The sequence below is a fragment of the Sminthopsis crassicaudata genome, chromosome 5 (genome assembly GCF_048593235.1).
Source record: "Sminthopsis crassicaudata isolate SCR6 chromosome 5, ASM4859323v1, whole genome shotgun sequence".
NCBI lineage: Eukaryota > Metazoa > Chordata > Mammalia > Dasyuromorphia > Dasyuridae > Sminthopsis > Sminthopsis crassicaudata.
The window spans coordinates 50,312,264-50,333,477 of NC_133621.1; the positions used below are offsets into that span (position 1 = coordinate 50,312,264).

At 35.1% G+C, this 21,214-nt stretch overlaps 1 protein-coding gene across 7 annotated transcripts in view; it reads left to right on the forward strand.

Annotated features, from left to right (window-relative positions):
* Positions 1–21,214, forward strand: part of LOC141542352 (phosphatidylcholine translocator ABCB4) — a 109,258-nt gene that overhangs the window by 23,656 nt on the left and 64,388 nt on the right. For 5 of the 7 annotated variants that reach the window (XM_074266647.1, XM_074266646.1, XM_074266651.1 and 2 more), the window contains 5 exons: positions 14–164; positions 5,101–5,158; positions 14,700–14,891; positions 15,293–15,464; positions 19,953–20,077. In XM_074266647.1, coding sequence (XP_074122748.1) covers positions 14–164; positions 5,101–5,158; positions 14,700–14,891; positions 15,293–15,464; positions 19,953–20,077 — 698 coding nt within the window. Of the gene's footprint in view, positions 1–13; positions 165–5,100; positions 5,159–14,699; positions 14,892–15,292; positions 15,465–19,952; positions 20,093–21,214 lie in introns of those variants that run through there. The other 2 variants (XM_074266652.1, XM_074266649.1) reach the window with 2 other exon arrangements.

Sequence of the window (21,214 nt, forward strand, 5' to 3'; positions counted from 1 at the left end):
TCTTTTTTTTCAGTTTCGATATTCTGATTGGAAAGATAAATTATTTATGGTGCTGGGCACCATCATGGCCATTGCTCATGGTTCAGGTCTCCCGCTTATGATGATAGTATTTGGAGAAATGACAGATAGTTTTGTAAATACTGCAGGAAACTTTTCTTTTCCAGGTAAGCATTTTTGTTTTGGTTTTCTTAGTCCCATTATCCACTTCCTTGATCAAAAGAATAGGTTTTTATTTCCATTGTTACGAGGTTTTTGCAGTGATTTGCCAACTTGGTTTGGCCATATTCCTGGTCTTTCCTAGATTTCACAAGCTTTCAGGAAATACCCTAAATAAAAGGAAGTCTATTTTACTTTGATTTTAAAATAAATAAATGGGTTAATGGGTGAGTAGGTGAATGAATAAATAAATAAATAAATGTTTGTGATACGTTTCCTTTAGAGGAGGAAAAATTTTCAGTCTGCCATTTAAGTGAGTCTAACATGAAATTTTCTATTTGAGGATAGTGTTTCTATCTTTGTTGTTTTTAACATGTTCTAAATAATTATACAATATCCTGAACATTTTGAAAAATCAAATATTAAATTTTATGATGATGAAAATAATTTTTGCATGACAGAAGTGCTTAGCTTAGTATGGTAATAAAGTATTTTTGTCCATTTTCAGCCTCCACTTTTTTGCTCAATCAGATATATAAACTTTAAATAGCTCATAAACAGAATCAGAATTAGACTGATTTTTCCTGGACTCTGTTTTACTTAACTACTGAAGTAAATGAGCTGGTTTTACTTCCTAGTTTGAATCCCTAAGGTAGATAGGTCTTAATATTTTTGTGAGTCTTGGAACTCTTTTTTAACCTGGTGAATTCTATGCAGCTCTTCTCAGAAAAAAAAATGTTTTTAAGTACATAAAATAAAATACATAGGACTATAAAATAAACCAATTGTATTGAAATATAGTTATCTAAATGTTTTTTAAAAGGAACAAATTCAAAAATCCAGACTAAGAGCTCCTTCCCTAAGGATTGTTTTGTTTTACTTGGTTTTAGTGAGGTTTTAATGTAGTGGATTGTTCTTCAGATTGACCAAATACCATGGTACCAAAGATTCCTGTGCTTCATCCAAACTTTCCTGGGCTTCCATGAAATCACCAAACTTTATGGGATTCAGTATACTGCAGGGGGAGTTGAGTATAAGAAGAAAACACATTGATGGAGGATATGTAGCTTTCCACCATAAAGGATGTTTGGTATTTGATAAGGATTCTGAGTGTTCTATAGGACTTGGCTCACATTTCTGAAGACCTAGTTATCTAAGGACATGCAATGGATGGATTTGTTCAATGAGCACAATTTGTTTGCACAGATGTGGTCAACATTGACTCAGTTGAGGAACCCAATTTAAGTAGCTTTAGAAAATTCAAGCTGTTTAGTGTCTAAACATCTTCTTTTTATGTTTTCTAAACTGACATTTCAGTGCATTGTGATAGGATTTGCATATCACATACATTTGTTTTAGGAAAACTTGAAATATGTCAGGAAGGCAAGAATCTTTTGTACCAATTATTTTGTCATTTTGTATAGAATATGGCAGCTGAAACCAAAACTGAAATTCCTTCACAGATAGGATCAATGTAAGACAAGCGTTTTTAGGAATAAGCAAAGGGATTTTCATTTTTTCAAATTTCCCAAAGGATTGAAAGTCTAGTTATATTGCTACAAAGAAAATATTAAAATAAATGTTTCTTCTGTAAAATAATATTCCCTATTTAGAAAAAAAGAATAAGAGAAGTATCTCTCTTTCTTTTTCTTTCTCTCTTTGTCTCTCTCTCACACACTCATCATACATATATATATATGTACACACTATATATATAAAACACATATATATATGCATACAATATATATTCTTATATGTATATTTATACATATAATCTCTATATAGTCCTCATATTGGAATTTCAGCATTTTAATGTTTTATAGGGACTTAATAGTCCAAAAAGGTTTGAAACCCAAGAATCAACATGGGTATATCCAGATATTAAGGACCTGTGATTTTATTGGTTGGGAAACTCCTCTGCCCATGCAAAATGAAAGAGCCCTCTATAATGTAGCCTCAGAGAGCTCCCTGAGGCTCAGAGGGATCATGGTAACTTGCTGATGGTTAATCTGCTACTAAATACCAGATGTGGGAGTTCAACTCCAAGGCCAGTACTATGTGTCCTCCACCAAGCAGCTTTTGGTTAGAACTTGCTATTTTGTACTTTTATCAGACATTTAGCTACACAAACATCTGAGATGTTTTAATCCAGACCAGCAAGGTGGCTCACTTGTTACTTTTTTATCAAGTTGCAGACAGTGTAACAACAGAACAAACACAAATAGTTTTGAATGTGGGGAGTAAAAAGGTAGACTTAGTTGAGCATTCAAAGATGACCACAGCATGTGATTTTGGCCTTGATGAATTCATCTAACCAGCAACTGTTTATCATCAAACTAGAACACTTCTACCTTATCTGAATATTCAAATTAGTTCAGCTATTTTTCACTAGACTCCATTTGTACCATATGGTTGGAAGCAGAATAGTGCAGTATAAAAAAATATTAATCAATAAATCAATAAACATTGATTAAATATCTACAATATTTAAGATACTGCAGTAAGTACCAAATTTAGATTTGGGCCTGAAAAACTTAGATTTCCTTCCCAATTTTTTGGTTAATATTTCTTAACCTCTCTGACCCTCAGTTTCATAAAAGTGAGCTCTTGTTGTTAGAATTGGATCTCCATTATTTGGTAGGTGGCGGTGATTTGTAGTTTGCCAAAATCAAATAGAGGCCTTTTTCAGGAAGAGGTTATCATCAATACCAACCTAATGTGGTCTGGGAGAATGTTACTGCAAGTGCTTTCTTGTTTCAACTAGGTCTCACATACATAAAAATTCATGCAGATGTGCCCTTTCTCTGGTTCTGGGCTTTGAGATGCTTTGTGGACTCGTGTTGGGAATTGGCCCAAAATGTTTTATATCTTCAAGTTCCTATTTCTTATAGTATCTGACTATAGTCATTACTTATTTAGGCAAGTTCTTATTTTCAATTCCACAAACATGTGGTGCCAGCTATATACAAAACACTGTGCTATATAGAAATAAAGTTGGGCCCTCATGGAGTTTACAGTCTAATAGCTCTTGTTTATATGGCACTTCTATGGAGATAGGAAACTGAGGGAGCACCACAGATTTTGAGTTCTCTAAATAGTAATGATAGTCAAAACCATGTGAGTACATGAGATTATTCAGAAAGAAAAAAAAAGTTGGAGGAAAGGATGGGCAAAAGCAAATTCCTAGGAGCACTCTCATTAAGGGTTGTCAAAAGATCAGTTAATAAAGGAGCTAGAGAAATATAGACTAATAGGAGATGAAAGAAGAAAGTTTGATGCCTAAAGTCAAAGGAAGAACAATTTTCCAGTGTGAGATAGTGGTGATACATTGAAGATTAGCCTGTCAGCAGATCTTGGCAAAATTAAAGGATAAAATAAATGTTATCCTTATCGCTTTTGGAAACAATCCATTGTAGACAGAGAACATGATCTCTGGTATATATGCATATGTTAAAGGGACCAAGGTTGAACTGATCTGTCCAAACAGAATCAAGAGTACAATTTACAGTAAAAGGAAATTATCCTTTTGCTGCCTTTTCTTCATGTTGTTCAGCATCACTGAAGGGAGGATAATGCTGGATAAAAGTCTAAATGGGGAAGCATCCATCTAGTGTTTTGGCCTAGGGATAAATATTGGCTTTCTCTCTTTTTCCCTGACTATTTCTCTTTCTTTTTGTATGAGAGGGTTGGGGTGGAATGAGGGGAGAGAAATAGATATGAACATAAACCATTAACCTAGCTGTTGAATGACGATTTTAAAATGCAAAATCAGGAAATGCTCTTATTTTAATAAACTCCAGTTTATCAAAAGTTTGTCTTTATGTCATCTTCATTTCTGATTTTTTCTTCTTTCCCCCCACTATGCAGTGTAATAAAGAATAAAAAAGAGAAAATAGTTTAGCAAACCCATCCAACATAATAACTATACCATAAGATACATGCCTTAAGAAAATATTGTCATTTTTCCTCATTTTAATAGTTGTGATCATGTCCCATTTGTATTCTAAATTATACATTTGCTTTGAGAAATAAGTATGAAGAGCAGAAATGGGTTCTGCTACCAGATCTCCTAATTAACTAGCTTTGGGTTTATTTCTTAACTTTAAAAAGTTAACAATGGGAAAATCAAACTTTCTTTACTGCTTTACCTGTAAAATGAAAATGTTGGCCTAGGTATCTGGTATTCACCTATAATCCTTTCTAATGCTAAGGTTCCAGAAGTCTATAAATATAGAATGGAATTGAAAATCAGCAGACTTGTGTGCTTTCCAAAATCATTGCTAAGTTACCTTTGGGTATAGTTCATCCAGCATTGTTGTGATTCAAACTCTGAAGACCTTATCCCTTCCTACTCTACTAGATGTAGTATGGTAAGAGTTACAAATTACCGAAAGTGCTTGAAAATCTCCCCCCTCCCCATTGCCATGAAAACCACCTTTTAATTGTAGCAAGGGAGGAATTAATGCCTCAAGGGAGGCATTTCAGGATGTGGGAGAGGTATGGACATTTTTGGAGATAGTTCAATTAATTCTTCCCCCAATGCCCATAACCTCTCCCACATCCTGAAATGCCTTTGTGATTTTTTTTAAAGGCAGCTCTAGATATCACAAATAAATAGCATGGGAGAATCAAGGGAGGTTTTCTCCTCCCTGTTCTATGTCTATTGTAACATATTTCCCCAAAGCCTTGAGGTCATTTCTTCATAGTGAAATTGTATTTGCAAAGAGAAAACTTCATTTTGCTTAGAGAATATGAACTATAGAATCTTCTAGCTTTTAAGTATTTAAACTCCAATAAGGTGTTTACTTTGCTTGTTGCTGTTGTTTTAAATAGAGAATGGTGTTTATTATACACGCTGATAGCCAGTGATTTTGAAACTATCAATGCCAGTTTTTTATAGATCAAACTTTTAAAAATGTCTTCTGTTAATTTCTTTTTATTTAGTAAATTTTTCTTTGGCGATGTTAAATCCAGCCAGAATTCTGGAGGAAGAAATGACCAGGTAATTGGCTAACATATGTGTATTCAAACTGTATTTATATAAATGTAGTTTCAAGAAAATGAGATATACATGCTACACTTTATCCAAGATGAGAGAACATAGAGATTAAACAATCAAACCATCTTGGCTTACTCATGAATCTTATAGTGTTCTAGAGGATTTCTGTGTTAGTCACTAGGGAATGTTATAAAAATGAAAGAGAACTATTTCATAATTTATTTAATATTGATCTTTTTTGAAGAAGTAACACCACAAAGTTAGAATCTGAATCTGTTTGAAAATATCATTATTGAGAAATAAGATATTTATTTGATTTTGTTTTATAACATGTCTTTAATACTTCCCAATTAGGATTATCAAATAAAGAGAGCTATATACTTTGCATACAGTTGGTGCCCAATAAATATTGTTTAACCTTCCTATAGGTAAACTTCCTTGGCTAATAATATTTTATTGGACTTAATTTTTTGTAAACATAAGTTCTAATTCGGCCCTATGATCTGATTCTCCAAATTAAAACTAAGTTCAGTTTTTCCACTGATTCATTTTAGAACTCTAAAATGGCCTCTCTCTTGGGCCCTTACTCTTATTAATAAAAACATGAATCATTATAAGGAGTAAATGTCATCGGACTTATCCACACACACAGAAAATTATTGTGAAAAATAATCTCTCAATACAATTATGAAATGTTTTTCAAATACACAAGCATAGAGATGACAATAAATTATCAATAACAATCTAAATGATGTGATTGTTTTATTGATATCCACTTTCTAGGCAATGAAGAACACCTGCAACTATATATCAGTCATCTCAACTTTACTCCCTCACTTTTCCCACAGACCAAACTGTCTTGAGTAACAATTGAATTGAAAATTAAATGAAGCACTCAGCTAGTTTAAAAATAACCTGCGGAAAGATAATTATACGAAGATATATTCATATATTGAATTTAACATATATTTCTACCATGTTTAACATATTTTGGACTACTTGCAATCTAGGAGAGGGTATGGGGGAAGGGGGGAAATTGGAACACAAGGTTTGAAAGGGTTAATATTGAAGAATTATCCATGCATATGTTTTGAAAAGTAAAAAGATTTAATAAAGAAAAAAGGTTTAAAAAAAGAAAGAAAACAACCTGCTGAATTCAATCAATAAATATAATCCATTGATTGAATTCATTTAGTTGTTTGCAAATATAGAAATTTCCAGATCCACAGAGAAGTCATAGATTTCCATATTTAAAGACTGAATAGCTTGAGATATATAAAGAAGAAGAAAGAAGAAAGAAGAAGGAAGAAGGAGAAGGAGAAGAAGAAGAAGAAGAAGAAGAAGAAGAAGAAGAAGAAGAAGAAGAAGAAGAAGAAGAAGAAGAAGAAGAAGAAGAAGAAGAAGAAGAAGAAGAAGAAGAAGAAGAAGAAGAAGAAGAAGAAGAAGAAGAAGAAGAAGAAAGAGAGAAGAGAAGAAGAAAAGATGAAAGAAGGGAAAGAAGGAAAGGAAAGGAAAAAGAAAGAAGAAAAGAAAAAAGGAAGGAAAGAAATAAAGAGAGAAAGAGAGAGAAAGAAAAAAGAACAAGAGAGAGGGAAAGAAAGAAAGGAAAGAAAGAAAGAAAGAAAAAGAAAGAAAGAAAGAAAGAAAGAAAGAAAGAAAAAGAAAGAAAGAAAGAAAGAAAGAAAGAAAGAAAGAAAGAAAGAAAGAAAGAAAGAAAGAAAGAAAGAAAGAAAGAAAGAAAGAAAGAAAGAAAGAAAGAAAGAAAGAAAGAAAGAAAGAAAGAAAGAAAGAAAGGAAGAAAGAAAGAAAGAAAGAGAAAGAAAGATACTCTGTGCTTATGTCCCCCAACTGTTCTAGGACTGAAGTTCTTTCCTTTGTGAGGGCAACTCTATCCCATAGGGCTGCTTTTTAACTCAAGATGGACCATCTGAGAAATAGGAAAAAACAAAACAAAACACAAAAAACCCTGTTTCAGAGTGGGAACAGTATGATGCTGTGACAATGATGTTAGCTCTGGTGATGAAGGACTTTTTATCATCTTGAACATGTCATAAAAACACCCTGAGCCTTAGTTTGTACATCTATTAAATAGGGCATCAGAGGATTGGATGTCTTCTGAGTTTTTTTTTTCTGATTCCACATCTGTAATCCCACAGACTCCTGTGGAGTTGGTGATGGAGGAGGGAAAGCATCAAGATTTCTTTGTTTGAATTATGGATGGCTCAGGGTATCAATCCCCTCATGTTAGTGCATTATGGATAGTTTTAAAGTATTAAATGAATAAAATAATAGAAAAATAGGAATGAAGTAAAGAGATAAAAATAGATTAAATGGGGAGGGACAGGGAGAGGGGAATCTGACACAACAAAGATCCTGCCAAACATTTTGTCTAAATTAAAATGTCAAGATTGTCAGCAAATGCTGTGAAGAAACGAGCATTCACTTCCCTCTCAATAGGTGAAAACCTTAAGGGGCAAGGTGAGAGACAGCACTCCTTTGGTAGTTATTTCTAAATCCCTAAAGGGATTTTCACTAGAAGTTTGTCCCTCAAGCCAGTAGACATATTTGTTCTGGAATTGAAAGAGACAAGATATAATCAACTAAGAGTCGTTTGAGCTGATCTTCTAATGAAATCAGTTGCATATAGAACTAAACCAAAGAAAATAACTGTGCTTCTGATTTGTCTTCATAATTAAATCTACTAAAGACACAGTCAAAATTTCCATTAAAAACAAAATATTTTACTGTGATGCCCAAATGTAGGATTGGAATTCATGTAAATCATGCATACATATAGAAACACACATGCACACATATTACCATGATCCTTAAACTGAATAAATTCCAATTAATTGGTCAACTAATAAATATTCATTGCACACCTACTGTGGGCTGGATTCTCTGAGGACTTCAAAGACATATGAGATGTCATCCATAGTCTCAAGAATGTTATGATTAAGTTAAATTTACAGCTTAAGAGACAGGGGTCTATGAACAAATAATCTTGTTGAAGAATGAAGAAATAATCATGTAGAACAGAGAGTGGCAAAAGAGGAAGTTGGTGAAGAATATTCAAGACAATATGATAGTGACTAGAGAACTTCTGACCCCATGAGAATTATTCATAAGCAATCTATCCACTTTCTCATCACAGCCTCATCATGGAAACCTCTAAGTACATATATCAGCCAATCAATAAACAAGCATTTGTAAACACCTAACTGGTATAAGGCACTGGGATACAATGGCAAAAATTATCCTTTCCCTCCAAGTAATTTATGCCTTATGTCCTTTTGTGATGACTTTGCCTTTTGATTGTAACTAATCCCAGATATATGAAAGAAAAGTGAAAATTTCAGTTAATAAGCTGGATGATTCCAAATATTAGACAAATATCTACTGAACTTTTGCTGAATTTATGTCAGAATGCTCTGATTCTTTGTCATCATTATCATATTACTTCTTTTCATGGTACAACCAATGTTTATCATCATATACAAAAGCAAGAAAAAGAGTGGTAACTGGAATTTTACCTAGAAATTCTTGAATGAAACTGGCTTCTCCAATATTAAGAATTTGCCTTGTATCTTTGGAGGAATTTTATTTCATTTTTCATCTGGACCTATGATTGGACCTTAGTTTTCACATCTATTAAATGAGGGCATCAGAGGATTGGATATTCACTGAGTTTCTTTCTGGCTCTAGTTCTGGGATCCCACAAACCTTTTGGTAAAAGAGGAAGGGAGGCATCAAATATGTGTATTAAGTAACAGTATGAAAACAGTAAAGGCATGGAAACTGCTTTCACCAAAACATAGACCAGCAATTCATCTGTAACAGCGTTTTAGAATTGCCTAGTACATTGAAAAAGGTGAACTAATAGTCAAGCAATGGAGACAAGACCTGTATTCTTGATGCCTAGATTAGTTCTTTGCTTAATATATTCCCCCTGCCTCTCATATTATATTTTCCTTCATACTAACATTGAAGAAAATTGAATATGACTTTTTAACATGATAATGTTAGCACAAGATACCCTAGAATTCATTTTCTTCAAATTTAGGTCATAACCCCAATGGGGTTCCATCGCTGAATGTGAGGGTTGTGAAATTATGATTTATTATCAGTAAATGTTTGATTTGTAGATCTGTTTCATATACCTACATACCAGGGTCACATAAAATTTTCTTCGATAAAAAGGCATCATGAGTGGAAAAAGTTTAAGAAACTTTGCCTTAGAATATTTGAATATTCCCTAAGATCTACATCTTTATAAAACTTATTAGCAAGGGAGTTCCCCAATCAATAAACCAGGAACTACCAATTGATCTAGGAGACTTGTGTGGTAAATCTCCAAATCACTTCTTGCTTCTATCCTCCCACCCTCAGTCCTTCAGAACTGTACCATCAATATCAGCATTGATGCTTTGCTTGGCAGTTTCTCAGCCATTCCTTTGTTGAACATTTTGGGAAATTCAGAGGTTGCTTTTCTTCTCCATAGGGCCAAATTCTTCTTTGTTAGCACCTCTTCATTTTTTAAATATCTTATTGTTCCAGCAAACCAATAGAGATTAGGAAGAATATGAAATTCAAAAGCCCACTTCCCCTAGGTCTCCTCTGACAGATATATAGTGTATTAGAGCTCACCTACCAACAACTTCATAGGTAAGAAATTTAATTTGAAGGATACATTTCTTTGATGAGTCCTTTTCTTCAAGATGTAGCTCAAGTGCCATCTTCTGCACAAAGTCTTCCCTGAGTCCCCCAACCCCTAGTAGCCTTCCTTCCAAACTTCCTTTTATATATAACTATTTTGTCTACATATTTATTCACTTTCTATTCCTGTAGACATATTTTTTACTTATCCTTGCCTCTCATTTAGAATGTAAGCTTGATGCCTGTGGAGATTACTTCATCCAGTTTACTTATAACCATGGCATACAGTACTTGCTTGGTCCATTTCAGATTTTTACTGAGTATTTACTGATTGAGTCATTGGACACAAAAGTGCACAGGTGTATCTGGAGAAGTATGACCACATACTGGAATGTAGAGGCTAATCTTATTGTAATTGTTCTTAGAGGAGCAGAATCAGAAATGCAGGACAGGGATGAAGCTTCCTTCTCAGTAAATATCCATTCATAGAGGGTCAGCATCCCGAGATTTCTTGGAATTGCTTTATTTGATGACTTTTAGAATCCAGACCTCATAGCTAAGGTACAGAACACAAGGCCAATGCTTTGAATCCTATGCTTTGGGACTCCTTTGCTCCCATAAGGAAGCATATAGGATTGAGATTGACTCTGGCAGTCTGTACTCAAGGATAGGCTGGGACTGACTGCCTGGCAACAGTGTCCTTCCCTTCCTGCTCTACTCCCCATAGGAGTTAGAGTTGTAAAAGACTTCAACTTCCTCATTTTACACATGAAAAAATGGAGACCAAAAGAATCTAAGTGAATTGCCACCCAGTTGATAAATAGCAGAACTGGGATTTCAGTTCAGATTCTGACTTCATGTCACGAGCTTTTTCTATGAGCAAATCACTGGTATTTTCAGCCTGTATGCTGCATTTTTGTGAATGAAAAGGCATTTAATAAAAGCTTATCATATATCAGGCATTGTTCTTTGCCTCAAGGACACACATATAAGATATAAAAAATGACAAATGAGACAGATTAATGGAGCAGGCCGACATATAGGGGAGAATTTATGGAAGTCTCGATAATGGTGAGTTAATCCATATGGCACTTGGTTGACTTTTTCTTCTTTTATTTACTATTACTTTTTTTTTTTTAATTTTTAGATCTTTCTTGATATTCATTTTACCAGTTTCAACTAATAAGAATTTTTAAAAAGGGAGAAGTTGTAGGACCTGAAGCTAAGAAGGGCTTTCTTTAGAACTCAGCTGGCTTAATCTCCTTATTTTATAGATGAGAAAACTGAGACCCCAAAATGTTAGTTGATTCACCCATAGGTAATAAGTAGCAATTCCTGGATATGAAGTTAGGGTCTTTGGGATTAGTCATGCCTTCCCTTCCATTGTACCTTATTCTTCTCTTGAAAATTGGTTGTTGTCTTCTGTTCTCAAAGAGGGCCAAAATGACACATTAGAGTCGAATTACAGTATGTCCCACTGTGGCTGATCACACCAATATGAGCTTAGAATGCACTGTTACAGGTCAGATACAAATAACCCCTATGAATATTTGGGTTGGATTTTCTAACTCTGTGCATCAAAGCTGCGCCTTCTAACTTTCGTGTGTAAACAGTGATAGTTTTTATTTTAGGAATAGTGGAGATCATCCCTAATGATACTAGGGATCTCTTAAAATTTCACTCTGTCAGCAAACGGGCTACCAGCAAACAAGATACATATTGTTATTGTTCAGGCCCCACGAAAACATGTTCCAATTATATTGAAGTATTCTGCTGTTTTGGAATGTGAGTTTAGAAGATAAGGAAAGGTGTGTGACTGAATCTCCTGGGTATCCAGATAGCTTTGAGACCTTAGCTTTTCCTATCAGGGCCTTCTAAAAGGTAGATCTTTCACACTGCTCCAGATATACATGGCTCATCTCCTCATGAGACAGGTGAATAATTTACATACCCTGGACCTACTGTAGAAGATATATGTGGAGACATGGAAAGAACATTGGACTGGAAGACTGGAGATATTGGTTCTAAATACCAAGGTAATGTTGGACAAGTCAGTTTATCTCCCTTGACCTCCATACCCTATGCCTGGAATACATTTCTCCTTACCTTCATCTCATAGAACTGATCTCTTCATTCAAGATGCAGTTCAACATGAAGATCTTCCTGAGTTCTTCAACTACAGGCACCCTCCTTCCCTAACTGCCTTGTATTTAACTATTTTGTGTGGATTTATTCATTAAATTTATTCTATATATACTTATATTATTTGTGGTGTGTTTGTTGTTCCTCCCTTTAGAATGCAAACTTCTTGTGAATAGGGATTATTTTATTCATTGCATTTGTAAAGCCACCACCTACCTCGTGCTGAGCATATGGTTTAATAAATGCTTGTTTATTTATTAAATAACTCAACCCAAATCACAGTATTTATTAATGGGCAAAGCTAGGACTGGAACCTAGCTTGATGTCTTAGGATTTTTGAATCAATCACCTATTCCAGTGCCTTTTCAGAAAAAGAAGGGATTGGCTGTCTAAGGTTCCAAGTCTTAATTCTATTATTCTGTCCATTAAGAACCTTAAGCATGGTCTCCATTAAATGTCCATTGGTATCTGTTTGCCAGGATTTCTCTTGCTATGCAGTACATTAGGGAGTCAGACTTGAGCTTGAGAGAGATGCTGTATTTGGCTCTAGAGGGAGGTGGCTGCATTCCAGGCCTTAGTCAGCTGAATTTAATACCACAACCATTTACAGGCCTTAGTTCTCAGCTCAGTCATGAACTTCCTGCACTATTGGCCTGGAAATGGTAAAAAGGTATCTGTCAAATGTGATAAAAGAAATCACTTAACACTTAACTAATATCATATAGTCCAATATGTAACATATCAGCTTCCTGTTCCCAAGATACAATTATGTAAAATTCATTTTGGGAGACCCATTCTCTTGAATTCACTTCCCTACTCTACAAGAACTTCTCCAACAACTAATCACTTTCTGGGGGATGGAAAAGTCAGCATATGTTCTTTCTAAAGAAAAAAAAGGCAAGTATAAAACTGAGAAAACAGGATGTAACCAATTGAAATGTCATAAGTGTTCTCTCAATAGGCAACAATTTTCTAAAAACAAAACAAAACAACAACAAAAAAAAAACTGGCCTCTACTCTAGCCTTCAAAATAATGTATTAGTGTAGATTCTGCTTATTTATTAGAAGAAAAATATGGTAGATAATCCTAGGATTGGTTAAGAGAATTGTTGGAGCTATTGTGAAGTGATGATGATAATAAGGGAAGTCTTTCTTTTAAGAAAAGCTCTGGTTATTATAACTTGGGGAGTTCCTGATGGTGAATGATCCTTAGATATTTTGCTGACAGCCTTTGAAGCTAAGTCATGATGAGAGGGTTACTTCCTAGAGAACTTGTATGTCCTTAACCAGGGTCATATTTATTGTTAGTGCACATGTGACTCTTAGATCAGCCCTTTCCCAGAATGGTTGACCCCATTATAAATAACATGAAGCTGTTTTGTTGGAAAATTCTCTTTTACATATATTCAAGTTGTCTGTCATCAATGACAGGTGCCCCTTCCCACTTAAAACCATAATAAGAATCACCTAAGTCTATCAGTTTACTGGTAGGGAGAGGGCCAGAGTTCCTCTACTAAGTCACTAAAAGGAAGTAGGAAAATTAAATCAATAAAGCCTAACTCATGCACCACTTATTTGGAACTGTGATCGTTCCACTTGATCTGGAACAAAGTTTACTTTTATATTGTCCATAAAGGGAGATTTGCAAGAAAATAAATAAGGTAAAAAGGGTTTTCAGGTATGTTAAGCTAAATTAAATACTCTTTTAAAGGTTTGGTATAATTATTGGTACATAACAAATGCTTATGTTAGAAAGACAAAATTTCAAAATATCTCAAAGGATCAAGCAACTTTTCTTCATCAGTTGAAGTATATGGTCCCTCTAAAGATTGCTGACTGACTGCATAGCTACTAATTTCAAACGCATCAAAAGTGTTCTTAAAACAGACTAAAGGATGGTAAAAATTATTATCTGTTAGAGTTAGTCTATATTTTAAAATAATACAATTTGTATTTCTTTTAATATTTCTTTTATTAGTTTATCAGTTATTTTAGGGATTTTTATGTGTGTAATTTTAAAAATTGACAGCAGCTACTATTTTTAAATATTCCTATTAAGTGCAGAGGGAATTTTGTGATACTTCAGGTAATACAACTTTAATAAATTACAGTAAAATCGTTTCCATGTTTATCTGCCCATTTCTACATAATTAAAAAAAAAAGATGGCAAGGTTTGGAATATCGTCAAAAAGATAGTTGAGCTATAGCTATGAAATGACAACACAGCCAGAGAAAAATGCAAAGAGGAGTAGCTTCTTTTTTGGTTTATGTGTTATCAAATTATCAATTTGACTATATTTTTTCTTTGGAGCTTATTGATATTTAGAATGAATTATTTTAATAACATGGAGAAAGGAGCAACATAGTCTCTAAAAATTTAAAAAGATGGGGAAATAGACTTTAAAATATTATATATATATATATATATATATATATTATATACAACCATTTCAGAAAACAATACAGTACTGGGCATTACTCCAGAAAGATAAAATTTAAAAACTAACAGTTTAAAAGGTGTCTTTGCATCCCATCTCAGATGTTTCCTAGCTGTGTGACAAATCATTTAACCCCTCCACAGCCTCAGTTTTCCTCATCTGCAAAATGGGGATAACAATAACACCTATTTCACAGAGTGCTCATAAAGTTCCAGTGATATAATCTTTGTAATATAGTTTGCAAACCCTAATATCCTCTAGAGATATCAGCTGTTTTCATTATCATCCTTGTTTTTTCTGTTTTTCAGATATGCCTATTACTATTCAGGATTGGGAGGAGGTGTTCTAATAGCTGCTTACATTCAGGTTTCCTTCTGGACCTTAGCTGCTGGCCGGCAAATTAAAAAAATTAGGCAAAAGTTTTTTCATGCTGTTCTCCGACAGGAAATAGGATGGTTTGATATCAATGACACCACAGAACTCAACACACGGCTCACGGAGTAAGTATTTTGCTACATCCTTTATTATGTATTTGGAAAAATGACTTTTTTTCTTAAGGAGATGGACAAAATTACATGAAAATAAATATTTTTTAAAAATGAAAGTTCTCACTTTAAGGCCTTTCATTACTTGGAAGGTCAAACCATATAATAATCAAACATCTTCCTTTTGGCCATCCCAAGCTACTGCCTGTTGTTAATTAAAGGGCCCAGTTTCAACTTGACTTCTCCTCTGAGGGTCAGACAAAAGTCTTCACAGGGCTCAAGAATGGTGATGTGCCTTCCACTGGTCTAACTTTATTTGTGTTCAATGCATCTGCTTATGCATCTGTTAGTTTGCACTGTACCTTTCCACTAAGAACGCCATGACCATAACCACTCAAGTGTGATTCTTTTTTTAGTGACATCTCCAAAATCAGTGAAGGAATTGGTGACAAGGTTGGAATGTTCTTTCAAGCAGTGGCAACATTTTTTGCAGGATTCATAGTGGGGTTCATAAGAGGATGGAAGCTAACACTTGTGATTATGGCCATCAGCCCTATCCTGGGACTTTCTGCGGCTGTCTGGGCAAAGGTAGGCAAAACGGATGGACCTTTAGGTATCACCTCTCTGGCACTTGCAAGAACACTGCTCAGTAGGTTTTTCTCTGTAATTCATTTCAGTTCCACAAACATTAGTGTGTTCCATATGCCAGACACTGAAGCAACACAATATATTGGAAAACTTAGTATTGGATTTGGACTCAGGTGTGACTCAGGTTACACTTATCCACCTCATACTTGCTAACTGTGTGGTAAAGAATAAACTCCCTAGATATATCTGAATTTATTTCCACATTTGTAAACTAAGATTTTATAATGATGGTGATGATGATGATGATGATGATGATGATGACTAATATTTAGATAGTGCCTATGATGTACTTTGCAGTTATTGTTTCATTCAGTCTTCACAATAACCTTGGGAGGTAGGTGCTATTATTATCCCCATTTTATAATTAAGGAAACTAAGGCAAATAAAGGTTGTGCCTTGCCCAGGGTTGCACAGCTAGTAATCATCTGATACTGGATTTGAATCCAGGCTTTCTTGACTCCAGGCCCCTGTGCTCTAACCATTTCACTCTCTAGTTGCCTCCAAGATAAGGACACAGTACCAAAATCACAAAGTTGTTTTAAGGAACAAATAAGATAGCACTCCCTTGGAGATGCATGATGGATGGTTCCTGATCTCTCTATTTCAGAGCAGGATTTTTGTTGTTTTTCCTTCATTCTCAAAAAGGACCATGACATCAGGGATGTGATGCCCTGACATGAAAATGAATTGGATTTAAGTGAGGGAGGGCTGGGCAAAGTCATCTGCTTCTTTCTCCTTCAGAGACATCTGGGTCCAGTGGCTAGATATAGATCAGGTTGACTGGAGATATCTCTGGAGCAATAGGAGACCTTGCCTTTTTAAGCTGAGTCTTCAACAGGTCTTACTTTAACTGAGGCTGCACTCATACTGTGATTAAGTGTAGGTGGCAATTGAGGCAAAGAGTGGTCTCTTTGAACTGGTCAAAAAATACATAATCTCTGAGTGACTTCTGACAATTATAAGAATCGCTTAATTTTACAGGTCCAGAATGCCTCTCCCACTTGTTGACATCATACAACTCTCTAAGCTCTGGAGAGTGGAGGAGAGGAGATATCCTTCTCCCATTGCTGGCCCCCCCCTCCCAGAAGCTGTGAACTCATGGCCCTCCAGACAAGCCTTTGTCTAGGATGAGGTTGCCACCTGTTTGTTTTAGGAAAGAAGGCAGCTGAGATGGTGCAGTGGATAGAGCACCAGCCCTAGAATCAGAAGGACCTGATATGACCCTATCCCATATGAGACCCTATGCTGAGGACCTATGTGATCCTGGGCAAACCACTTAACTCCATTTGCCTCCCAAAAGAAAAATAAAGGAATGAAGACATAATCAAGAAAAGACAGTTGCATCCTAGACACAGGCTTTAACTACAATGACCAGGAGCTTTCAGTTTGTGGGACCAGTGGCAGGGAAGGGGAGAAAGGGAAGAGGAGGGAAAAGGCAACTTCCCTTCCAGCCCAACTCAGTCTGCAGGGCAGAGAAAGCTGTATGAGTCTGGAGTAAGAGATCTGAGATTCTAACTTTATGATATTCCCAAATTCTGGATCAGCAGCCAGTTATACAAGAGTGAATGAATCTTCTTAGCTGATAGGAAGCAGTCAAAAGATATATGTTCATACACTAAAGTGTAGAGTGGGGAGGGAAAAGCACCTCCATCAGAATTGGGGAGGGGGATTCTTATATATTTTGCAAATCCTATGCCACAATATAAATGTCTGCTGTTTTTGACTGCTCACATATGCCTTTTTATGAAACCATGTCTAAGTGGTACTAGATTTACTATTTCAAAATTTCACAGGTCATATCTAATAAAAAGGAAGTTTTTCTTCCAAATCAGAATTTCTTAAAATAAACTGTCATCCATTCAATTTAACTTATATTTATGATGTCACACAATACCTTGGTAAATTATTTAAAGAGGGACAAAAGCATTCAACTTTATCCTTATAATGCCATTAAAAAACTCTTATTGTAATTTCTCATATTTATGTAAATGACCTTTAAGTATAATTATAAGCAGATGTTATAATTTTACTTTGAAATAAAAATTTTATCTTCTTATCAATAATATGTACAAATATATTACATCAACTGAGACATTTGGACCTTTGAGGTATTTTTAAATTCCTCTCCATAATACATTATTGAATTGATTTTAGCTAAACCAGTTATGGAAATAGATTTTTCTTAAAAAATGTAAATGTTCATCATTCATTCTGGTACTTGGCAAATCATTCAATAAAAATAAATTTTAAAAATTTTATGAAATTTTTTTAATATGTTCTTAGCAGCTAGCCAGCTCAATAGTTCAATTCAAGTTATTCAGTACCTACTAAGTACTAGACATTCAACTGACTATTAGGAACTGAAAAGAAGTCCAATCACCAAAGAGCTTACATTCTATTTGGGGGTAGGGGAAGTGACCAAGACGTTCACACAAAAGTGAAAACAATGTTTCTTTTGGGGTTTTGTTTTGGTTTGTTTTGGTTTGGTTTTTGGACTGGAGTAGTGTTATTGTTTTTGTTTTGGGAGTAGCAAATCCTAGAGAGGCAGTCCTTTCACCAAAGCACCTACTCTATGATTTATAGTCATAGATACCTGGGATACTTAGGGGTTAAATGGTCTGCCCTCTGGTCTCAGAGCCACTGTATGTTCCTGGTGGGATTTGAACTCAGGCCTTTTGATCTTTTTTTGAAACTTTTTTTTTTTTTATTGAAGCTTTTTATTTTCAAAACATATGCAAGGATAATTTTTCACCATTGACCCTTGCAAAAGTTTGTGTTCCAATTTTCCTTCTCCCCGGCCCCCTCTCCTAAATGGCAAATAATTCAATACATGTTTAACATGGTAAAAATATTTGTAAATACAATATAAGGCCTTTTGATCTTTGAGACTAACTTTTTAGCCACCATTTCTCATAAATGCATGCTAAATACAGTATATATGCTAAATAAACAAGGAGGAGTTAACATTTGGGAGGGGGAGGATTTTAGAATAATATAATAAATGCCATTGTTTTTGTGTGAAGCAGTTGACTGTGACTTGACTAGGGTCACACAGCTAGTAAGTGTTAAGTGTCTGAGGTCAAATTTGAACTCAGGTCCTCCTGACTTCAGGGCTAGTGTTGTATCTATTGTGCTATCTAGCTGCCCCCACAGCAATAAATTAATACATAAGCTGTTTACATTAATAAACTGGCTGCAGCCTCTACAACCAATTCTTAATATTACTGATGCTGATAATTCATCTGTAAACTGTGCTTCCTCTTTATAGTAGGTCAATAATTATTATCATTGTTACTCATAATAAGAAAAAATAGAGATGAAATCACTTATTGAGCTTCACTATTCTAGGTCAACAATTTATCATCATTCTAATTCACAGCAAAGGAAAAAGGAAGTGAAATCAATTATGAAGTTTTACTGTTCTAGGTTAGCAATTATTATCATTATTATTTGTAATAAAGGAAAAATGAGGTACAATTAGTTATTGAGTTTTACTGTCCTGAGGGATGGTAGAGAATTCTAGGGAGATTTTGATAGGTGCAACAAGAAAAATTCAGTAAAAGATAAATCTGTAAAGATACTTTCTCTTACAGTTCTTTTGGGAAACTGTCACTAGTTTCTTTGAGCTGTTAGAACTGAGGCCATATTTGTAAGATCACCAGATCAGATAATTATCGGCCTGCCCTCTTCAGTTGCTTCTATACAAGTATTTGGCTCTTCAGTAAAGCATGTCAAGACCATAAGCACAACAGAGGCTTGGGAGCAAGGTCTCACATGGACCCAACTGGAAGCTTCTTTACTTTGAGGTGCAAGACAAAATTTCATTTAGGATTTTAGCCCAATGCTTCCCTCCAACACACCCATTATCCCACTGGCTCTTCAGTAAATCCAATAGATTAGGACCTTCTTTCTGAGCAGATTTAAAGGATGGAAGGGGAAGGATGAGGAAGATGCAGTTATGTCTACAATGATCTGTCATTGGTGTACTGGACTGAGTCAGCAGCAGTGTAAAAAATAATGAAAACATTTACTGACTGGCCTAATATTTCTGGATAAGAACCCTCATCAATCTAATTTATCAATTCTGAGAGAAAAAAATTGCATGAATTTTTATTCCTTCTTTTATCAACAGTCTAACCCATTTCTAATATATTCCTCTCTCCTGATCTGCCCAAGAAGCACTGGGATAGTGATCAGACTAAGAGAAAGAAGTTAACTTCAGTTAATGAAAGTATCTCTTCAATTTATTCCTTCTCTTATCAATGGTCTAACCCATTTCTAATACACTCCTCTCTCCTGATCTGCCCAAGAAGCACTGGGGTAGTGATCAGACTAAGAGAAGGAAGAAATTAACTTCAGTTGTTGAAAGTATCTCCAATTTTTCCTAAATTCAAAGATGAATGTCTTTGGATTTTATTGTCATTCCAGATACTATCTGCATTTAGTGACAAAGAATTAGCAGCCTATGCTAAGGCTGGTGCAGTGGCAGAGGAGGCACTGTCTGCCATCAAGACTGTGATAGCCTTCGGGGGACAAAACAAAGAACTTGAAAGGTCAGGATTTTCTTTGTGCAATCTAACAAGGTGAATTTGATGGGTCTTTTTTTGGGGGGTGGGGAGAGCTGGTTATTTCTAATGGCAATCTTTTCTCCACTGATGTATCTAAGTAGCATCCTTGTAGTTCTAATGAATGACCAATAATATGCTTTTAAAGGAAGGGGAAGACAAGGGAGCATTTATAAAATTCCTCCTAAGTGCCTTAGCACAAAGTGCAAAGCACTTCACAAATATTATCTTGTTTGATCCTCACAACTGTGGGCCAATGAAAGATTTTGTCTCCTTAAGCCACATAACAACCCTGAGAGCAACCTACTATGCTCTTATCATCTTCATTTTACAGTAGAGGAAACTAAGTCAGACAGAAGTGATTTTCCCAGGATCACACAATTAGGAAATGTCTAAAGCCAGTCTTGAATCCAAAGCTTTCTTGGCTCCAGTTCTAGCATTCTATCTACTGCACTACCCAATGAACCAAAACCTAGATATTCCTAAGTATAGACAGTATAATGAAAAGCACTGAAGTCAGACTACCCCAATTCAATCCTAGCTTCTCCACTTAGTATTACTTAGTATTAATTAATTAATTATTAAATAATACTAAGCATTAAATACTTAGTATTACCCCAATTAGTATTACTGCTGGGCTTCTCTGGGCCTCAGTCCCCCCATCTGCAAAGTGACAGTGTTGCTACCTGAGGAGTTAGGCTTCTTTTCTAAAATGTAATAATGCTTTGTACTGTTTGGTTCACAAGGGAACTGTCAGGGCCGCAGATTCTGTTATAGAAATTCTCTACCTAGATCTGGAGGACTCCCACCTACTTAAATTGAGTAGTTCAGCAGGGAATTGTGAGGGAAGGACTTCTTTTGTAATCTTACAGTATATCAGGGAGCCTTCCAGAGACAAGAAGAAATTACACTGAATGTTTGAAATCTCTTGGCGATCATAGACTTCATAGGAAGGATGTGTATAAAAGAAGCCTCTGACTGCCTGTGTAAATCTTTATTTCCATTTTCCTTTCCTTCCTTCCTGTTCCTTAACATCCATCTGCTTCACATCTTCACTATTCTCTAACCTTTTATTTTCTTTTTTTTTTTTCTTTTGCTGCTGCTTCCCTAAGCACAATATTCTCC